Genomic DNA, 19,791 nt, shown 5'->3' on the forward strand with positions numbered 1-19,791 from the left:
CCAATGATCAGGGATTATTTGAGTCACAGTCCAAAATGTCTGGAGGGCATGACATTTTCTGATCCCAGACTGTAAATACATTGACCATGCTATGATGATGATTATTTATATCCTACTCCCCCCCCCCAAAAAAAAATTGAGATTCAAAACAGCTTACAATATAAAAGAACAATACAATATGAAGTCCAATAGTGTCTGGAAAGCTGGAGATTTGCCATCCCTGCTCTAAAGCAACCTTGTTATAATCAAAGAAATCAAATTTATTTGGGAGAACAAAAGATGCCGATGTTTATTAACCATTATTCTTTATTAGACCTCACAGAGGTGTAAACTATACATACAAATACATTAGAAAGATACCCTCTTACAGTAATATTTCACATTTTGTACTGGATCCCAGGAGGGCTGCAAACATTTCAGTACATTCTACAAACCGAAGGTTGCTGTAGCCTTTATTTAATGCAGTGTGACCAAGCCCCCTTTTTCTTTTACTACAATCAGTGAAGATTTAGAAAAACAAGCAATGAAAATCTTGAAAAATTTTAACGTATCATGATAACTGCATAAAATGAGCCACTTTAAAAAAAAGCTTTACACCATTGGTTTATGGAATAATGTGTAACCAGCTTGAACTTTTGCATAAAGTGGGGAAGGTGGAATTAATGGTTTTGAGTGACTTCTGATCCAGTTGTTTTTCGTAAGCATTAAGACCTTCATTGCTTGAACCTCCTGTGTGTCCATGGAAAGCCAACATGGGGAGAATAATGGGATGATATTGTTACATTTGTGGTAGGCATGGGATGGGGAGTACTGCAACACACCAATGTTACATACATAGTATGAAATATTATTTACTTGTCATCAAGTCATGACAGTTTGCATTTTGAATGAACAGAGGGAAAAAATGAAAACTGTACATATCCAAACACTTGTAGCCCAATCTGCAAAGCGTTAAGCTGATGTAGTGCCCCATCACCTCAGTAGGACTTGCACCATTAAAGTGCTTGGAGGATGATGGCAAAAGAAAGCTGATGTGGTGGACTGTAAGCAAATAGTGCTCCTCTTCATTTTAGATTTTAAAAAATATATATATTATTGGAACCAATAGTTTTCTGTAATGAATTTTTAGAAATTTAAGCACATAGATAATTTCTAATTCAAGAAGTTAATCATAAACCCAAAACACCTAAATGTGTTATGAAACCTAACTCAGTGAGTATGAAAGAATGATCTTCTGGAAAACAACTTAATAGTAATTTTAACATATTAACAGTTTGCCAGCTAGTAAGGTATTACATGGCTTCTTACAAAATTCCAGATTTGCACAAAGTCACCCATCCATATATCAGCCAGTTCTTAGTCCTGTTAGCTTCTAGATAGGGTGGGCATGTGCAAACCTTGAGCATAGCCAGTTGATAGTGGAAATTTGTATTCAGTTCTGTTACTGGAGTGCAATGATAAAAAATAATGATGAAAAACTTCCAGAATTATGTAAAACATACTGTCACATTCTGATTTTTTTTTTAAAAAACTAAAGTAACACATGCACTGGATTCCTGATCTAGACTGGCCAAACTTATTCAGAAAAATATGGTGTAATGTACCAGCTGGTTGCTTCGGTTGCTTCATTACTCTCCTTGGGTCACAACTGATTTGTCATCACTGGAGTTGGTTAGACATGCATCAGAGTCACTCTGTCATACCTCAAAGTAAAAGTTGTTCTCATTTACTGTATAGTGATAGGAAGCTTGCCTGTGCGTAAGTTTGATGCAGGCAAGTTCCATGCTTAAGGCTCCTGTCCTCAGTGGGGTTTGTGCCGGCGGAGTGCTTTGGGGATTGGGCTGCAAGTGGAAATAAACCTAAATTACAATACAATTTTGGTAGATGGCTTACAACAGGCATTTAAGCTAACAGTTTGAATACAAGAAAATAGCAACAATAATTAAGGCGCACAAAATCACCTACATGCACAGAGGTCTCTATCCCACCCACCCCACCATCAGTGCTAGCACAGTTTAAAGTGGCATATTGGTTCTTTGCTGTCCCTTATCACATTCCTAAATCTTACTCTTTAGTAGCAAAGTGCTGTTCATAAGTTAAGGGCACTGGGGCACTGTATTTTATCCTTTGCAAATTAAAGGGGGAAAATTAACCTGTCAGGCAGCAAGATTTGTAGACTGCAGTCCACAAAAGGGACTCTCATTGCCATTTATGGCAAATGGAATTCTGCATCTTCAAATCATGTTTTCCATTGCCACTCCTGATGCTGGGAGAATCCCACCTATGTGTGTTTTGAGTGACATTTCAGTGAGAGCCACGCACCGGGAAATGGTCCATGAACTGCAGAGCATTTGCATCTGTAAACAAGAATAGGGGCCACTTCTGCACATGTGAGTGGCACACTATAATGATGGAATATATCAGTGTACTCAGATCTGGGACATCTGTATCCACCTAGTAATGTCATTCTACCCTGTACAATATTTTGGATTTTATATAGTTGCATTAAGTGTTACAATAGTTTGCCATTGCTACTGAGTTGTTATCTGGTCCTGATAACAGGTGTCTTGGAGGTCTCCCATTTATAGGATTGTAATATGTTGGAGCTGACTAGATAGCAATTAACTATCAGTCCACTAGAAGTAGAGCAAGTTTATTCCTGCTGTTATAGTTAATCTCTAAATATTTTGGTCTACATTGTTGAGTTCGGCTGAAAGCCTTTTCAGTATTCAATTCAATTATTTACAAAGGTGAAAATGTAAATAAAAATGTATTTGTAGACATAGGTTCTACATGTCCAAGGTTTAGGGTTGGTTATAGCTCCAGGTCATGCAAATACTTTTTGAAAACCCATATTTGTCATGTAACATGGGAAAAAACTGCCTCATATTAACTGTGAAAATCTTTTAACAGTTATGGTTTTCTTCTCTAAATGAAAGTAAAATATTTGTTGGATTCATGCTAAGCGTATCTTACCTGGGTTGAGCATGCAAGTGAATTATTTATTTAGTGACCGTTAGAAAATAAACAGGCTTGTTTAGTAAAAACACTATTCAGGAGCAGCCAAGAGAAAGAAATGTCATTTTCAAATAGGAATGCATCAATCAACATTTTATATGTAAAGTCAGTTTTTTTCCCCAGTGGTTTTGTTCCTCTGCTTGTGCTTTTCAAAGCAAGTTAAGAATTAGATAATCTGAATATGCAGATTATAGAATTTTGGCAGCCAGTCATCAGTAATTGGTGGGTCTTTGATATTTGCAGGATCCATTGACAGAAGTGGAGCTGAAACCCAAAGATGGGATGGTGACTTTCAGCTGCAATGGTAGGTGCAGCTGTAGCAGTTAATCATGTTTTAAATCACACCAATAATTGTTGTGAAGTATCTGGGCTTGGTTTATTATATGATATTGTTATTTTACTCAGAAAGGTATTTCAGTGCACAAGTTACTGGGTAATCACTGTCAGAAAGAGATGCTGAATGGACACAGTGAGTAGATCACTACATTACACATTGGTCCCTGAAAAATAAACTGGTCTTGAAAAATTAATCATAATTAACTTGTCCTGTTGATTTCAATTGGATCCAGGTTTGACTTGGTCAGGCTCACCTGGAATATTGTGTCCAGTTCTGGGCACTACAGTTCAAAAAGGATGTTGACAAGCTGGAGTATGTCTAAAGGAGGGCCACCAAAATGATGAAGGGCCTGGAAACCATGCCTTATTGGGAAAGACTTATGCAGTTGGGTATGTTTTGCCTCCAAAAGAATGTCACTGCAACTAAGGGACCTTTTCAAAAAGTCTTTTAAATTAATGGCTTTCTTTTCGTTGAATACACTAAAGTAAGAATAGGTTCAGTCTTCATTATCTTCTCATTATCTATATCATGAGTGGGGATCTTGAAGCCTTTTACATGTTAGATTCAAACTTACACCAGCTTTAGCTAACATGGGGCCTGAACAGACAAAAAACAAAACAAAAACAATCATGTGATAGGTTCACCTAGGATTACCATAATCCAGGAACGACTTGAAAGCACACAGCAACAAGAAGAGGAGTTTTTACTTTCTTTTTTTTAAAAAATGGTACAGATAGGTAGAGAAGAGACTAGCATATTTGTAGTGATGTCAAAAGGACCTTCCAATAGATAGTCACTATGGTAGAACAACCCAGACAGGCAACACTATATAATGTTGGTTGTATTTCATTTGCAAATCATTTATTGATGCAGCCTAATAAAATTTGTCTTTCTGAAAATAAATCATGCAGAGCTTAAACGTGAGAAACAGATTTTTGTGGTTATGTTATAGGTTAAATCCTGCAGGTTACTGGAGAGGCAGGACAAAGTTAAAGTATTCATATTTAATGAAATCAGCAAAAGGCTTGACAGATGGCTTTCCCCCAATGCCTCAAGGTAGCATTACTACCCAAGGGCCCACATTTTAACTTTTTCTTTCCCAATAGGTTCTTTGTCCAAGGTGGCTATACATATTGTATAGCATAAACATGACAACATATTTATCTGTACAAAGAAAAATCATAAAATAATGGTAGACCCCATGCTTTGCATGCAGAAGACTCCAGGCTCAGTCATTGCCATTTCCAATGAAAAGGATTATGCATCAGATGATATGAAATACCTATCTCTCCCTGAGACCCTGTTTTATGCTAGTTAGAGTAGATGGACCAAATAGATATTACTTATACTTTTTCATGTATATAACATGCATAATTTTAAATCCTATATTTAGCAATTTGGTAGCAAGGTTAACAGTGAGTTGAAATAATTTCCCTGCCAAGTATTGACTGGGTGAGAATGACTAAGAGACTCCAAGAGCCTTATTTATAGTTTGAAAAAGGAATTTGTGAAACTGAAACCAGTTTGGAAGTCTGACTGTTCTTTAAAAACCTAATTGACTATTGTTTTTGTCAGCAATTCTTTTTCTTGGGGGGGGGGTATTTTAAGAGGCGAATGAGGATAGTAGATCCATATATATCCAAATGTTGGCCCTGGAAAAAGTGGGACAGAGAAAATAAATAATTTATCCATGAGCAATGATAATTCTGCCATTCAGTCTTGAAGTCTATGAAAAACTACAGGCTCTGGTCCAGTTAAACTTACATATGACTGAAGTTGCAGCTACCTAGTAGTAAACACTATTGAAATCAATGGGGCTATTGCTTAGTATAGGATCACACAAATGAGCTGGAAACAAAAGGCCTTCAATTATTTATGGATTCAGTCACAATTAGTCTGAACTGGATCAGGTTCATTTTCTGTACCTAGCCTCAGTATTCCTAGGAAAAATCAAAACAGGGTTACATTTCGTCTTATTGAGTGGTATCTCTATACTGTAATATATGTAGTCAAGTTTCAGATATTCTTCATCTAAAGGTTAAACAGAAAAACAGAAATTGTACATAAGAAACTGTTTTGGAGCAATGATAGTCCTTGTAGAATATTGTAATACTGGGATAAGCAAAAATGTCATAAAACAGGATTAAAAATGAATATAGGCTTGCATTTTGGAAGTTGTTTTTTTTTTCAAGGCAGGAATTTTGTGGTATATTATTTATCTAGTGGTGCTTCTATATCTGAAGTAAATGGCTTGTGAGAAAAATAACTAGTGAAAACTTATTAGATATTCCCACCAAACATTGCTACAAACAGAAATCTAAATACACCCCTTTTTAATATCATCTCTAAATCCACAATTATTTTAATTATAAAAGGCCATTTGAAACCAAAGCAATAGAAAGTCTGTTTGGATAACCTTTAAAATATATGCCATATGAACTGGAGTGGTATTTTTTAAAAAAGGAATCAGTGGTATATATTGTGTCTTTAATAAATTATTACAATTCATTTCCAGACTAAAAATACTTTTAAAAACACTTCAAATAGGCTGATTATAATTTAATTAGAACATTCCCCCTTTCTAGGCTCTAACTTCAAAGAATCTCTAACTGGATTTAATTTTCACTTTTAAAAAAAAAAAATCCTAAATATGTCATTTTTTGCACATTATGAAGTCTGTGAAAAGCATATAAAGTTTTTCAAATCACACATGCAGAATCAATGTGTGTGCGCACACACACTTTCAGTTTCACAGAATGTTAGCCATATATTTTCAACTTTTTCTCAAAACTTTGAATTGTTTAAGAATATGGAGCTTTTCTCTAACCACGCTCCCACATTTCAGAATGATTTTCAAACACTGAACATCTGTAGCCAAGAACTTAATTTGGACAGTAGCGTAGCTGCAATTTGTGCTCAAGGCATTTTTGCCTGAATGATCTCACTAGTGTTGACAGGCCTACTAGGAGTTATCAGTTACAAAATAAGCCCTTTCAACTTTGCCTCAACCCAACTAAAAAGATCCATTCACATGAGTAGGCTCTGAAGTGTATATTATTTGCTGGACTGGGAATTTACAACCCTGTGCATATTTAAGTTGGATGAAGTCTGACTGGCTATTTGTGCTTACTTCTGGATAGATATGCTTAGGATTGCACTTTAAGTGTAGGTGCATTGCTGTTTGTCTCCATTCCACTGCTTAGCAATGTAAAGCCGTTAACCTTTTAAAGTGCAATTATAACATAGTTGGTGTATTTATCATGCTAGGTTGGGAAATAACTTATTTTAGGGCATTTTCACACATGAACCTTAAATCATCCCCCTCCCCTTTCCCTCCTTTATCTCTAGTGTAGATTTAAAATCAATACTGGCTGTGATATACCTTCAGCTTTACAAACAACCACCTTTCTGTGGTTTATTTACATTCACACATTTGTACAGGTATTACACCTTAGGTTCAAAGGGACATTTATTGTCATATGTGAAAATTCTGTATAACAAGGAAAGCAATCATTTGGCCCTTCAGATATTGTTGTTCTGCAAATCCCAGCAGCACAAGCAAGGCTAGCCAATGGTAAGGAATGCTTGGAGTTACAATTCAACAACATCTGGAGGGCTCCATGGTTCCCACTCCTGCTTTAGAGTGAAAAAGTGATTCACTTTTTCAATCAAAATCTAGACTCTACTCAAGTCTTTTCTAGTCTGTTTCAAGGCAGGATTTAACACTTTCATAAACTGGGTGTAATAAGCCTATTATTGTGTCATAGTATAAACTCTTTAACAACTAGAGCCTTGTGCACTAATCCAGTGTTCTGTGCACATGTCTTGTTAGAACTGCAGGATTATGCCCAGCATTTAATATAATAACAGTTTATATAGAGCTCTGAGTTGTTGCACTTGAATATCCATCTGAATTCCACAGTTTTTAGCTGTGGCTTATGAGCATACTCCATTAAACACTGTTGCAGTGCAACATCAAACAATCCCAATGGGGTCAGAGCATAAGACCCACTGAAACAAATAGATGTTAAGCAGCAGATCTCACCTTTCAGCTCCTGATATTTATTATGATTCATTTTGATACTTTCATTTTCTTTCTTATTTGAATGTGAATGCTTTCTAAAATAGCAGGTGTGCTTCCCACTTTTTTATGACAAAAAGTTGAAAGGTTATGGCTAGACATACTTCTGTTTTAGTAAGCAAAAACTATACATTTGTCACTTTATCTTAAAAATATTAATATATTTTCTTTATATATATATATATTTATATATATATTTAAAAGTCAAGTACTTTCTTAAAACAAAACAATAGCACCACTTTGGCATTGCTGACCAAACCAGTAAAAGGTAAAGCAAAAAATTACCATATAATAATTATTTTCTGATGCTTCGTTTGTAAAATTCTTGCTCTTAAAATGGAGGAGCCTTGAATACAGCAGAAGAATTCATATGTATATACATTCATAGGTTCCAGCCATCATCCAAATACATGTATAAATTATTAATAAGTACAAATAAAGTTTATATTCATACAGTGGATCAGCCCAAAGCCATTCTGAGTTCATTCTTCATCTAAGACCAACTCTTGCCATGCAGCATAATCCTACACATGTTTTCTTGAAAATATGTCCCACTGGATCTCATTGGATTTAATTCTTTGTTAATATGCATAGGGTTACAGCCTTACAATGCAATTTGTTTGCTTATCTGCTCAGATATATGTTCCTCTGAATTGGTGAGACTTATTCCCAAGAAACTGGATATAGGATTGTAGCCTTAAATTCACTTGTATACCATGTATATCCTATTCAACATGCCTATATACCATCTGAAGGCAGTGAGACCTAATGAGCATGCAAGTGTTTTTAGGACTACCTAAAGCCACAATGGCATATCATTTTTACATTATACTGTTTCTTGGCCAGTAACTTTTTTTTTTTTTTTTTTACTGTAAACACTTGTAGTCATTGGGAGAAACTTCCTAACAGGAACAGCTCTTTTGCAGTGAAACACACTGCCTTGTGAAGTGGTAGACACTTTTTCTATGGGTGGTATTTAAACAGAGATTGGATGGTCATCTGTCAGAGATGCTGTAGTTAAATGAATACTGCACCCAGCAGGACATAGGACTAAATTAGCTCCAGTGCTATTATTATGAGACATCATTACTTGAAATTAGTTGTGGGTTGCAGTGGCAATTGCTTGCCTCTTACACAATCAGAAAACACTGATACAGTTCTTGCTGGGCAGCATATTTCTGGACTGCTAGTAAGGGTTCCCATGTGTTTATGACACATCCTGTGCACTAGTATGTCTGGAAGATTAAGCTTAAAAAACCTTTCCCTCTATGTGCCGGTAATTTTATAAGCATGGAAGTATTTAAGACCTATAATCTTCCTCCACCAATCCCAAATGCTGCAAAAGAGCAAGAATTGTACCAGATAGAGAATTTCAATTTAATTTAAATTAGTAAAAAGTGATTGAATGGATATATTGAAATCCCCTCTGTCTGCATGTGATTATCCAGACTAAACTCACCCCCTCCTTACACAAATGTAAGAAAGTGAGGCTCTCTGTATGCTATATTATTTAATAAAGTGTGTAGTTTAGCCTTCAGACAGTTTAAATTCCACTGAAGCCTCTTTGGCACAAAATATTGATTTGCATTTTTTCAATGGCACTAAGAGCTGAGTATAAAACTACCACAAGCTAAGAGCAAGGTGTCTGTCAAGGTTATTGCAGTGACACCAGTCACTGTTTTGCTATGCACTTTGTTGGCTATATGGTAGACACTTTTTTGTTTATTTTTGAATATTAGTGTACCTAATGTTAGTATTTACAATTCAATCAGCTAGAAATCTTTTAACAAATTCTTGCATTTTGCAAAACCTCTTTCCTTTACTCTTTGGCTTTGTTCCATTGCACTCTAAATGTATTATTTTGCTTTTACCTCTTACACCTTTGGCCAGACCCCTTTCACAAAACAAGCTACAAAATAGCACCATTGTACCATGAAATAGTTGTACATACTGTTGATTATATGTGTATTATTGATATGCTAAATTTCTATATGCTGCACTATATGGAAGAGAAGGCAGTCTATTTATATGGTTGCAAAGGAATTCACTACCTGAAAGAAGCAGTGATGATTTAAAACAGCCTGTGCAGGGACGTAGCCAAGGGGGGGGGGTTCTTGGGGTCCGGACCCCCCCCTCCATTAGAAAAATGAATGGTGTGTGCTGCTGCGCCGCCGCACCCAAGCCCCATTATAATGATGGCACTTAGCCTGGACCCCCCCTTCCTAAAATCCTAGCTACGTCCCTGACCTGTGTGTGCTGACTTAGCTGATTCTAGCCAGTCAGTCATCTTAGTTTTGTTGCATCTCTGTGTTGTGTGTTGTCAAGAGTTGGGAAGGGGGGAAACTTAACTCTTAAACTCTGTTATCCTGATCCAGAGGTTTGTTGCAGATTTGGGGGGCCCCTATACATGGGTCTCTAGTGTATGTGGGCTTTCCCCTGCACTTCAGTGACTAAGAGGAGGTTTATATGCAAAAAGAGGGGGAAATGGGTATAGCAGATTCCTTCATAGAAGTAAATGGGGACTCCTACTCATGGAAGAGCTGTGTGTGCATATTGAAGCACATCAGGATCCCTGCTTGGAGCAAATGCACGTAAGTCATATGCTGTCAAAATACAGTGGGTGAAATTAATGTATTACTTACTGCTGCTACTGGGAACGTCAAACTGTGCAAATATGGAAGGGGCAAACAAACTGTTATCAGACACTGCAAGGCAAACTGTCTGTTGCTTGTATGGAAGTGCAAATATTTAAAAAAAACCACAACCCACTTAGATAAGGCTGGTGAACGACTCCAACAGCAAGGTTCATAAGTTAATTTAGTGCAATTGGATCCATCAAAGGCCTATACATTTACAGGCTTTTGAGGGGCACAGAAAGAGGAATGTGTTTCTGTATTTGAGTGTATGGTTGTGTATGCAGGACATTTTAAAATTGATGAAAAATTGGAACAGCAATCTACTACTCTCAGAAACATTTTAGCACTGAGATGGTTTCTATTGGAATGTTTACTTGCATTGTTCATTGGGAGAATGCCCATTAGTGGAGATTTCATCAAGCTTATTGAACTCTAGTGTTTTGTCCAATCTTTGACAATTTATTTACAGCAAAATATCCTGCAGATGACACGTTCATTCTTCACTCTTATGGATGGTATTTTCTTACATTCTGTAGTTCCTGTTTCCCGTGTTTCCTCTACTTGTATTCTTCAAATGCACTTCCTGAAAATAAAAGATTTTTTTCAAGTTTTTTTAAAAACAGCCCTTTGCAATCCTCATCTTACTAAACTTTACAGTAGACCTCTTCTATTCCAGTTTTACAGATGGAAACTGACTGAGATGAAGCATAGGAATCTATACTATACCATGTCAGATGAATGGTTCATTTATCACAGAATTGTGCCTATTAACTGGTAGCAGAACCGTGCACATTATTTCCCCAGCCCTAATTGGGGATGTCAGGGATTGAACCTGGGTCCTTCTGAATTCAGATTGTGCACTTTCTTGCTGAAGCAATATGGAACTCCCAATTTTCCATTTCATTGGACATTAATGAGCCAAGATTTAAACAGAAGTAAGCTAAGGTCAATCCACAATGCTATGCTCCGCACCACACATTCTGTCTCTCAAAAAGGATGTGGGGGGTGTTGACTATACCAGACACCCAGTTGGGCCTTCCTCTCCTTTAGAGCAGGAGGGGCCAGTGTGCTCTTGCTGGCTGCTCCAGTCTCAGACTTCCTCCCAAGGAGAAAGCTTGAAATTGGAGGAGTGTGCCCTTTTGGCCTCTGCCACCCCATGGCAGCAATCCACACAGGGTGACATCCAGCATGGAGAGGCCACTGTTACAGTGGTTGAGTCACAAGACTAATTTTTACTTGTTGCCCTTTTAATATGGCAAGCAGCAGAGCTTAGAAGTAACAAATTACTTCTAGGAGCCTGATGCAGTCCCTTTTCTGCTTTTTATAGTATGTATTTTATTTTATTTTTTAGACCGGGAACAAGTCATTTTAATTGTTATTCCTAAAATAATGCTTTTATAGAGTCTGGAGGTTGGTCATTTTTCCTTTTAAGGTTTCTTTTAAAAAAAAAACATTTGTAAGAGAATGAGAAATATTATCACACTATACTCTTATAGTGTTACTATTCCACTTTAACTGCTCTAGCTGCCTCCTGTTGCATTCTGGGATTTGCAGTTTTAAGGAGGGGTATTTTTCTCTGCCTGAGAATTCTAAATACCCCTCCTTAAAACTGCAAATCCCAGAATGCAACAGGAGGCAGTTAGAGCAGTTAAAGTGGAATAGTAGCACTATAAGAGTATAGTGTGATAAACACCTTTGAAAAGTAATACAATGGGCCCTTGTTATCTGCTGGGGTTTAGTTCCAGGACCCACCGTGGATAACAAAATCCGTAGATGCTCAAGTCCCATTCAGTCCAATGGCATAACAAAATGGTGTCTCTTATGGTTTGCTATTTAGAACTTATGCTTTTTCTGAATATTTTCAAGTCATGGATGTTTGAATCTGTGGGCTGACTGTACCCACTGTTTACAGATTTTTGAATAACATCACAAGATCTGACAACTAATCTTGTGAAGCCTCGATATAATGGACAGATTAGTCAATTGTGTATGTCTTCATTAATACATCAATTTCATTTCTACATTAATCTGTAAATCTAAATAAAAATTGCAAAAAAAGAAGGCATTGCATTTTATTTTAAAAAACTCAAATTATTCTTGGCTTTTAAAAATAATTTGAGTTTTTAAAAAGAAAATGCCGTGCCATTTTATTTTGCAGTTTTGTTTGGATTTACAAATTAATGTAGAAATTGAATGGATTTATTAATGAACACATTCAGAGAAGTTGGAGATCTGGTTGATATTGCAACCTGATTTCACCCATGGAAGTCAAGAGTGTAGTTTAGTGCACAAGAACCCAGCGAGCACACTTTTGCTGAAGACCCTCCAAAATTTCACAGATGAAAACCGGGACACACGTGACCAAGCAACATCAAAGATGCCAGAATATATTAATGAGGAAGAATACAAACACAAGGAGTGGTTACAGCAGCTTGCATTTGCCTTAATGGCAACAGAAGTGCAAGGAATGCCTGGGATGGAGTACGATAGTGGTGGTATGGATGGGCAGTTAGCACCACATGGCCCCAGGCCACCACCTCACTCAATCCAGCCTAGCTACACACCTACTGAGAGCTGTAGAGCAGATCAATTTCTATTTGAATTCATGAAAATTAAGTTTCTGGGACATATCTTTTTGGCATAGCTTTTAGCTTCAGAGGTGTAACTCCTTTATAACATTATACAAACTTATAATGCCTTCATTACTACTGCTGGAAAGAAGAGGAATTGGCTGTTGTGATAGTGAGGCGTACAAATATGATTTTGGTCTTAGCAATTTATTTCTGACCAGCATGAATGACTAGGGCAATTTAAAATCAATGGAGGCCTCTGGTTTGTGTCTGGATAGTGTCCAGTCTTAATGAGGCTTTTTTTCTGTGCAGCCAATGATATTAGTGAAGCAAAATCACTCCAGAAGTTTGGTTTTGTTCCCATTTAGTTGATCTGATCATGCTTACTTTTCTTGACAGGCGGTACAGCCTTTTGCAACAGTAGCCAAGCTAGTATATGGACCACATCTGAGTCCCGATCAACCAAAAATGGCTGTTAAGAAAAGCCAATTCATTCATTTTACCAATTTGGAATTCCAACCCACCCTGTTCCTAAGGCTTGGGAAAGGTTAGATTATAAAAGAACGCACTAATTTATTCACATAAAAATCTAAAATACATCTGATCCTCCATGATTGTATATTTCATAGAATGTCCCACTGATATGAAGAGAGAGGAAGACAAAACAATATTCAAAATAAATTAAGAATATTAGTAGATTATTGGAATTTAAGTACAGGCATAATGTGGGTCATTCTATTTGTGCTGAATGCAAACCAGGGATTAGGGCTAATCCTTTGGCAGTCAAATGGTACCCACAGCAAGAGAGAATACTGTAGCAGTGTTGGGGGAACCCAAGGTTTGCAAAAATATGAATAATCTTGAGAGAGAGAAAAAGTTGTTGGTGGGGGAGACAGTTCAATAAGTTGTGAGCATCAGGGGCTAGCCTGAAGAAAGAGGCTCCTCCCTCCCTAACTGTCATCTTTCGGCCTCTGAGGGAGAGAGTAGGCTGGCCCAGTTCCATCAGGGGCTAGCCTGAAGAAGAAGAGCCCTCCCTCCGGTCCATCTGCCTTGGTCCAGGCCTCAGAGGGAGAGAAGAATGCTGTACCTGATTCCCTCCCCCCCCCCTCACCATTCCTTCTCCTTTTGTGTTCATGTCTTTTAGATTGTAAGCCTGTGGGCAGGGAACTGTCTGTTATCCCCTCTATTGTAAACCGCTCGGTTCCCAGTGATTGGGCGGTATATAATAAAACCCTTATTATTATTATTATTATTATTATATTATTATTATTATTATTAGCGTGGGGAGACCCAGGGAAAGAGATGGAGTCAACTGGGTAATTGGAACATATTCAACATTTCACAGATGGAAACTTTGGAATGTGTGGCCAAGCATTATCAGAGTGTGGTCAAGATGGAAGATGTTTTTAATGAGGAAACAGACAAATCAGCAGAGGCTGTAGGAGTTTGCTTTTGCCTTAGGAGTTTATCAGACAAGGGAAATTGGAAGTATAATTCAGTGGCAATCAGGGCAATGGCAAGCTATTTTTGGGCAATGGGAAATCAGTTTGAATGCAATTCGAATTCACGTAAATTTGCTGAACTAGCGAATTCACGTGAATGCGTTCTGACCCCACTTTCTTTTCATTTGAAATTATGAGAAATTCCTCCGTGTGATAAACTCCTGAGTCTACAAGGAAGGGCAAGACCTGGCCTGTCCCATACTCTCCCCACAACTGAGTTAATTGAGTGCAGTCTACTATTGCACTTTGAACTTAGTTTGCACCAATTTAAGTAAGCTAGCAACAAAGGAGGAGGCTGGAGGAAGAGAGACAAACTGGGACATATTAAAAGGAGGTGAAAAAGTGGGATGGCAGAGAACTAATTGAGACTGTCCCTGTCAATTCAGGACAGCTGGAGGCTATGCTGGAAATGGCTGGTAAAAAAGAGAAGACATGGTGTGGCAACTCAGGTGGCTTCAAAAAACCACTGGCTGGCTTGCAAGAGATGTGCTACTTATTCTATTTCCCTGGCTGAAACTGTGTTTACAAAATATAAGGAAAATATATGGGGGTTTACTTGTTAGACACCAATTTTGTTGATTATACGTTTCAAGGCACCATCCTCCTATTTTATATTCACCACAACCCTGTGAAACAGGTTGGGTAACTTTGTATTTCACTGAGGTAAACTTTTTATCTATACCTGTATCTGTTTGGAATTCAGAGACATATGCCATGTTAGGTTGGAATATTAGTATGCAAAGGCATCTTGCATCTGAGGAAGTAGGCCAAATCTACGAAAGCTTATGCTACAACTTTTTTTGCCGCCAAATAAAGCTGCTTCGAGTCACAGTGGAGGTATGGTGTTTCAATGATGCATGCGTCCTAAGAGTCCAGAAGCCGCACCAAAGCCATGCTCCAGTCCTTAGGGTTGGAGCGTGGCTTTGGTGCGACTTCTGGACTCTTAGGACGCATGCATCATTGAAACACCATACCTCCACTGTGACTCGAAGCAGCTTTATTTTGGCTGTCTGTAACAGGCCTTAGTCTCAAAGGTGCTAGAAGATCCGTTTAAATACTGTATCCGTTAAAATTTTGCAAACTGTTTTGAGACAGTGGGTGGGGGAAAGCTGGAATATAGATTAAAAATAAATAAATGAGTGGGAATGTGAACCCCTATCCCCCTAATCCTCTTTAACCATTATATCACACTAGCTTTCATGGAATCCAAGTACCATATAAGACAAGATGCTAACTAATCCATGCTCAAAGAAGGATTTGTCTGTGTTTTTATTGTAGCCGCTCAGTAAACTGTTCTTGCTATCTTCAGAGTTGCAATATGCAACTTAAAAAAATTAGATAGCTATACCCTAAAACCTTGCAAATAAAAATATAAAAATCTACAGAATTCCAGATTTTCTTCCGCTGTTCTGGGAAGCATGCTCTGGGATTAAAGTAGTGTCTTTTTACCACACAGATGTAACTTTTTAAAAAAAAGAAGTTTAGCTTTTTCAATAAAAATACAGAATGCAGCATAAGTGTGCTCTTCTTTATGCCACCCACATCTGCTTGTGATGAGCCACTCCATTTCAGTCATTCCATGTCAGTTAAAATTTGGAGGACAATTTCTTGGCTAAAATAGATAATCAAAAGCAGACCTCTTACAGGGCAGTACTCTGAGGTAATTAAGAAATATTGTGAAACAACTGTAATGATGATTAAGGAAATAATAAGAAATGATTTGCCAAAAGATTCTTCCTGATTTTATATTAATCTGTAAAAAGGATTATAAAAGAATGCTGTAAAGAATTAGCACTTAATTTAATTATGTCCAGGAGGATAAATGTTACAAAATTTGGGAAAGCTCTGTGTGTTCTACCTGGGTATCTGCCATTCTGCTAGCATAATGGAGCTTTCCTCAAATCCATGAGGCTGATCTTTATTAAAGGAAAATGTGCTTATTGGCTTTACCTTGACATTATTATAAAGGGGAGCTAAAAGTACTTCAAGATATTTGTTGTCACTGGAAATCAATGCCTTGTTGTTGTTGTATGCCTTTCAGTCATTTCTGACTTGTGTCAACTGTAATGGGACCCTATCATGGGGGGTTCTTGGCAAGATTTGTTCAGAAAGGGTTTGCCTTTGCCTTCTTCAGAGGTTGAGAGAGGGTGACTTTCCCAAACCCATCCAGTGAATTTCCATGGCCAAGCAGGGATTCAAACTCCAGTCTCCAGGGTTGTAGTCCAATGCTCATACCAGTACACCATGTTGTTTTTCTAAATCAGTGATTACTGCATTATTTTAGCTGCCCAGCTTATGTTGATGATTTGCCTTCTGATAAAAGTTTTAGATGCCCCATTAAAGATGTTGCAAAAAGAAGAAGAAATAACTCACAGGTGTACACGTGCACACACAGAATGATGATGCTGAACTTTTCCCAAAGGCAAAACCTTTGTGGACGTAGTGGTCATTCCAGATGGAAAGCTGCTAGCACTACAAATCAAAGAGCAACGTGTAATTATAACAGTTCCATCCTTCTCTCTTTTAATAGATTTGTTGTGGGAAGAGAATATATGCTGGAAACAATGGTAAAACATGGAAGGGTTATAAATGAGATACATTGTCATTTGGCCCACTTCTGTAAGTTCTACATTTGGGTTTCAATGATTATACAATGAAACTCTCACCAGGAAGCACCATGACTTTGAAGATTTTCCATTATATTGAGATGCTGGGCAGGGGGTTTGTGTTTCGTTTTTTTTCATGCATCTTGCCTCTGGCTTAACAGTACGACACTCTTATCCTGCTCTGATTAAGCCATCAAGACAGGAACAGAAACTGTATGGTCTACAAGATGCATGTGGCCTCCAAGGGGCTATTTGTATGTAACCCAGACCCATCCAATTTAAAAATGGAGAATTGTGCTTCCACAGATGTCTAGAAGATACAATTCTATATGAATTCACTATTTTGGGATACTTTATACCCACAAAAGACCCCAAACAGCAAAAAAGAGACCCAGAAGTGACTGCAGCTTCACTTCATGCTTCATGAAACTAATGAGATGAGGTCTACAGGGGTTTGGATGGTCTGGAAATGAGAAATATGGTCTCTGGACCCTCCAGGCCTACCCCCTGACCTTAGAGCAAGAGTGATCAAAGTGGAGCATATAACTCCTAAGACTGTTTGCGCCTCTTGATCTACCCAAATTTAGTTGCCTATCCTGGAAGTCTAGAGGAGTGGCAATTCACCTTTTGGAAACCAGCATGATGTAACTGTTTGAATGTTGGACTACAACTCTGGAGACTAGGGGTCTGAACTCCCACTCAGCCATGGAAACTCACTGGGTGACCTTGGCCAAGAAAATCTCATGATAGGTTTGCCTTGGGATTGCCATATGTGGGAAACAACTTGAAGGCACCCAACAACAATTTACCATTTATCCCTTCATCCTTTTTACATCCATCCATCCTTCCATATGTAAAAGATTTACATATACTTATGCATTGGCAACCATATCCAGCTACAGTATTGTGCACAGTTCTGGAGAAGGCAACTCTATGCAGGCATTGAAGGATGAGAGGAGTGGTTGAAAATATCTGCAGAAAAAATCCTGAAATGGCTCTTTAGCCACAATTGCTTTTTGTTTTTATTTGGGATTTTTGTTTTGGTAAGCAGTATGGACCTCATAGGGTCTCATGGGCAGGAAATTGGCCAACAGATCCACTACAGTTGCCCACTTTTCTAAGAGAGAGAAATAGGGATTATGAACATATATGCAGATGAAATATTAATGCTCCATTTGCTTGGATTAAATCTGGGAGGGACTTGCTAGTCATCTACTTCCCAAAAATAAAAAGTGGCTTTGGTGGCTGTTTGTCTCCAGAAAACCCTTGGGTGCCTTCATTATGGCAGACAAACATATCTGGAAGACAGCTTTCCAATGTCTTTCTCTCTCTCTGCCTTCCTTTGCAATACACAGGTGCAGTGGCATATTGCTCTAGGACACACTCTCTAAATATACAAAGACCTATGGTAAGGTCATTCCAGGGCTTGGAAAGTTTACTTTAAAAATATTTTTTCTCTTTTCCATTTACAGTGTTTTAAGTGGAATTTATTGTCATTACTCATTATACTGTTGGAAAAGTAACATGTTGCAATACAATCACTTTCTGCTGCTTTGGAAAACAGTTTAGCACTGATAAGAGGATGACATAAACCCTTAAAATTCCTCTAACCATTCCTCAAAATGTCTTCAAAAAGTAACTAGAGGATATTACAAAGAACAGAATTAAATTATGTTATTCTTCCTTATTACTTGATTTTTTCTTTGATTTTATTATGCTCTTGTCATAAAGAAAAACTAAGGCCTGATTTAAATGGGCCTTTGCGCCGCCCTCGTCATGTGCTAGGGGTTGGCCGAGGATGTAGCGTCCATACCGGCCTCACCCATATCACGTGATGGGGGCATAAAAATGGTGGCGCCCTGTACACACGGGTGCTGCCGTTTTGACGCAACGGATGCATAGCGTCCACACGTCCCGGCGCCTTTGTGATGCCGCAAGTGCGCTATTGGTGCCTTGCGTCATCACAAAGGCACCACAAGAAGAACCCGCTTTTTGTGGGTTCTTTTTGTTCCGCGACAGAGCTGCGCGGTTTGTCTGCTCCAGCTCCCTCGCGGAGCAAACCGGGGCGGCAGGAGACCATCCTTTTTGGGAAGTCTGTATCCCGCCTAAATTACTTTTAAAAATCCTCACTGACTGCAAGTGTCTTGTGCCCTCTGAACCTTTCCAATCATATACTGTAGTCTGTAGTCTGTAGTTAGCAGTCTGTAAACCCGCTTCAGTCCATTGGGAGAGGTGGGGAAACACAAATAAAATTTTATTATTATTTATTATTATTATTATATACTGTCCAGATGTATTGGATTATATCATGCCCAGCCACTATGGACCTTATCACACAGGAATTGTATTCAGACACATCAGGCTAGTTGAGCATTAACACAACATTAACCTGTGCAGAAAGTGGGCAAAATTGTATTACATTTTGCTTTCAGGATTTAGGATGTGTGAATCACCAGCTGAAGCTCCAAACAGCCCGAAACCCTCTTCATGCATTTGATTACAACTCCTATCATCTTTAGCCATCATAGCCAATAGTGGTAGTGCCCAAGTGGTGGTGGGAGAATAAGCAGGTTGGGTTGCCTGCCTTTATATACACTACAGTTAAAAATAATAATATTTTTTATTTATATTTGCCTGCCTCTTCCTGCATATCGAGGCGGGGTTACAACCCAATAAAAATATACAAATACAGTCAATAAAAAGGAATAAATTCAATACAGTACATCATATCAACAATAGTAATATGAATTAAAAGCTAATTTATCATAATGCAACAATTTTATAAAAATAGAATTGCACAGAATCATCGTCAAGGATTGATGGATGGATATCCTAAACAGGATCGAATGGATAGGCCTGCTGTGTTTATACTGTGTTTCCAGTGGTGTTAGTTACCACTAGGAATCATAGCAAAAGCTGTGTGGCGCTGAGCATGTACAGATTGTGCAGATTTACTTAAACAAGTTTTCATTTAAATCCTACTGCTGTCCTTCTTGCTGTCTCTCTGTGCTATTTACCCTTTCCATTTCCTGATAGCTGTT

At 38.0% G+C, this 19,791-nt stretch overlaps 1 protein-coding gene across 5 annotated transcripts in view; it reads right to left on the reverse strand.

Annotated features, from left to right (window-relative positions):
• Nucleotides 1-272: 272 nt before the first annotated feature.
• Nucleotides 273-19,791, reverse strand: part of IGF1 (insulin like growth factor 1) — a 164,053-nt gene continuing 144,534 nt past the window's right edge. For 2 of the 5 annotated variants that reach the window (XM_042470039.1, XM_042470038.1), the window contains exons 4-5: nucleotides 10,600-10,655; nucleotides 273-1,841 (exon numbers count right to left, since the gene is read on the reverse strand). In XM_042470039.1, coding sequence (XP_042325973.1) covers nucleotides 1,802-1,841; nucleotides 10,600-10,655 — 96 coding nt within the window. In that variant the 3' untranslated portion in view covers nucleotides 273-1,801. Of the gene's footprint in view, nucleotides 1,842-7,674; nucleotides 10,656-16,515; nucleotides 16,617-19,791 lie in introns of those variants that run through there. The other 3 variants (XR_006104226.1, XM_042470041.1, XM_042470040.1) reach the window with 3 other exon arrangements.

This window comes from Sceloporus undulatus, chromosome 5 (genome assembly GCF_019175285.1).
Source record: "Sceloporus undulatus isolate JIND9_A2432 ecotype Alabama chromosome 5, SceUnd_v1.1, whole genome shotgun sequence".
NCBI lineage: Eukaryota > Metazoa > Chordata > Lepidosauria > Squamata > Phrynosomatidae > Sceloporus > Sceloporus undulatus.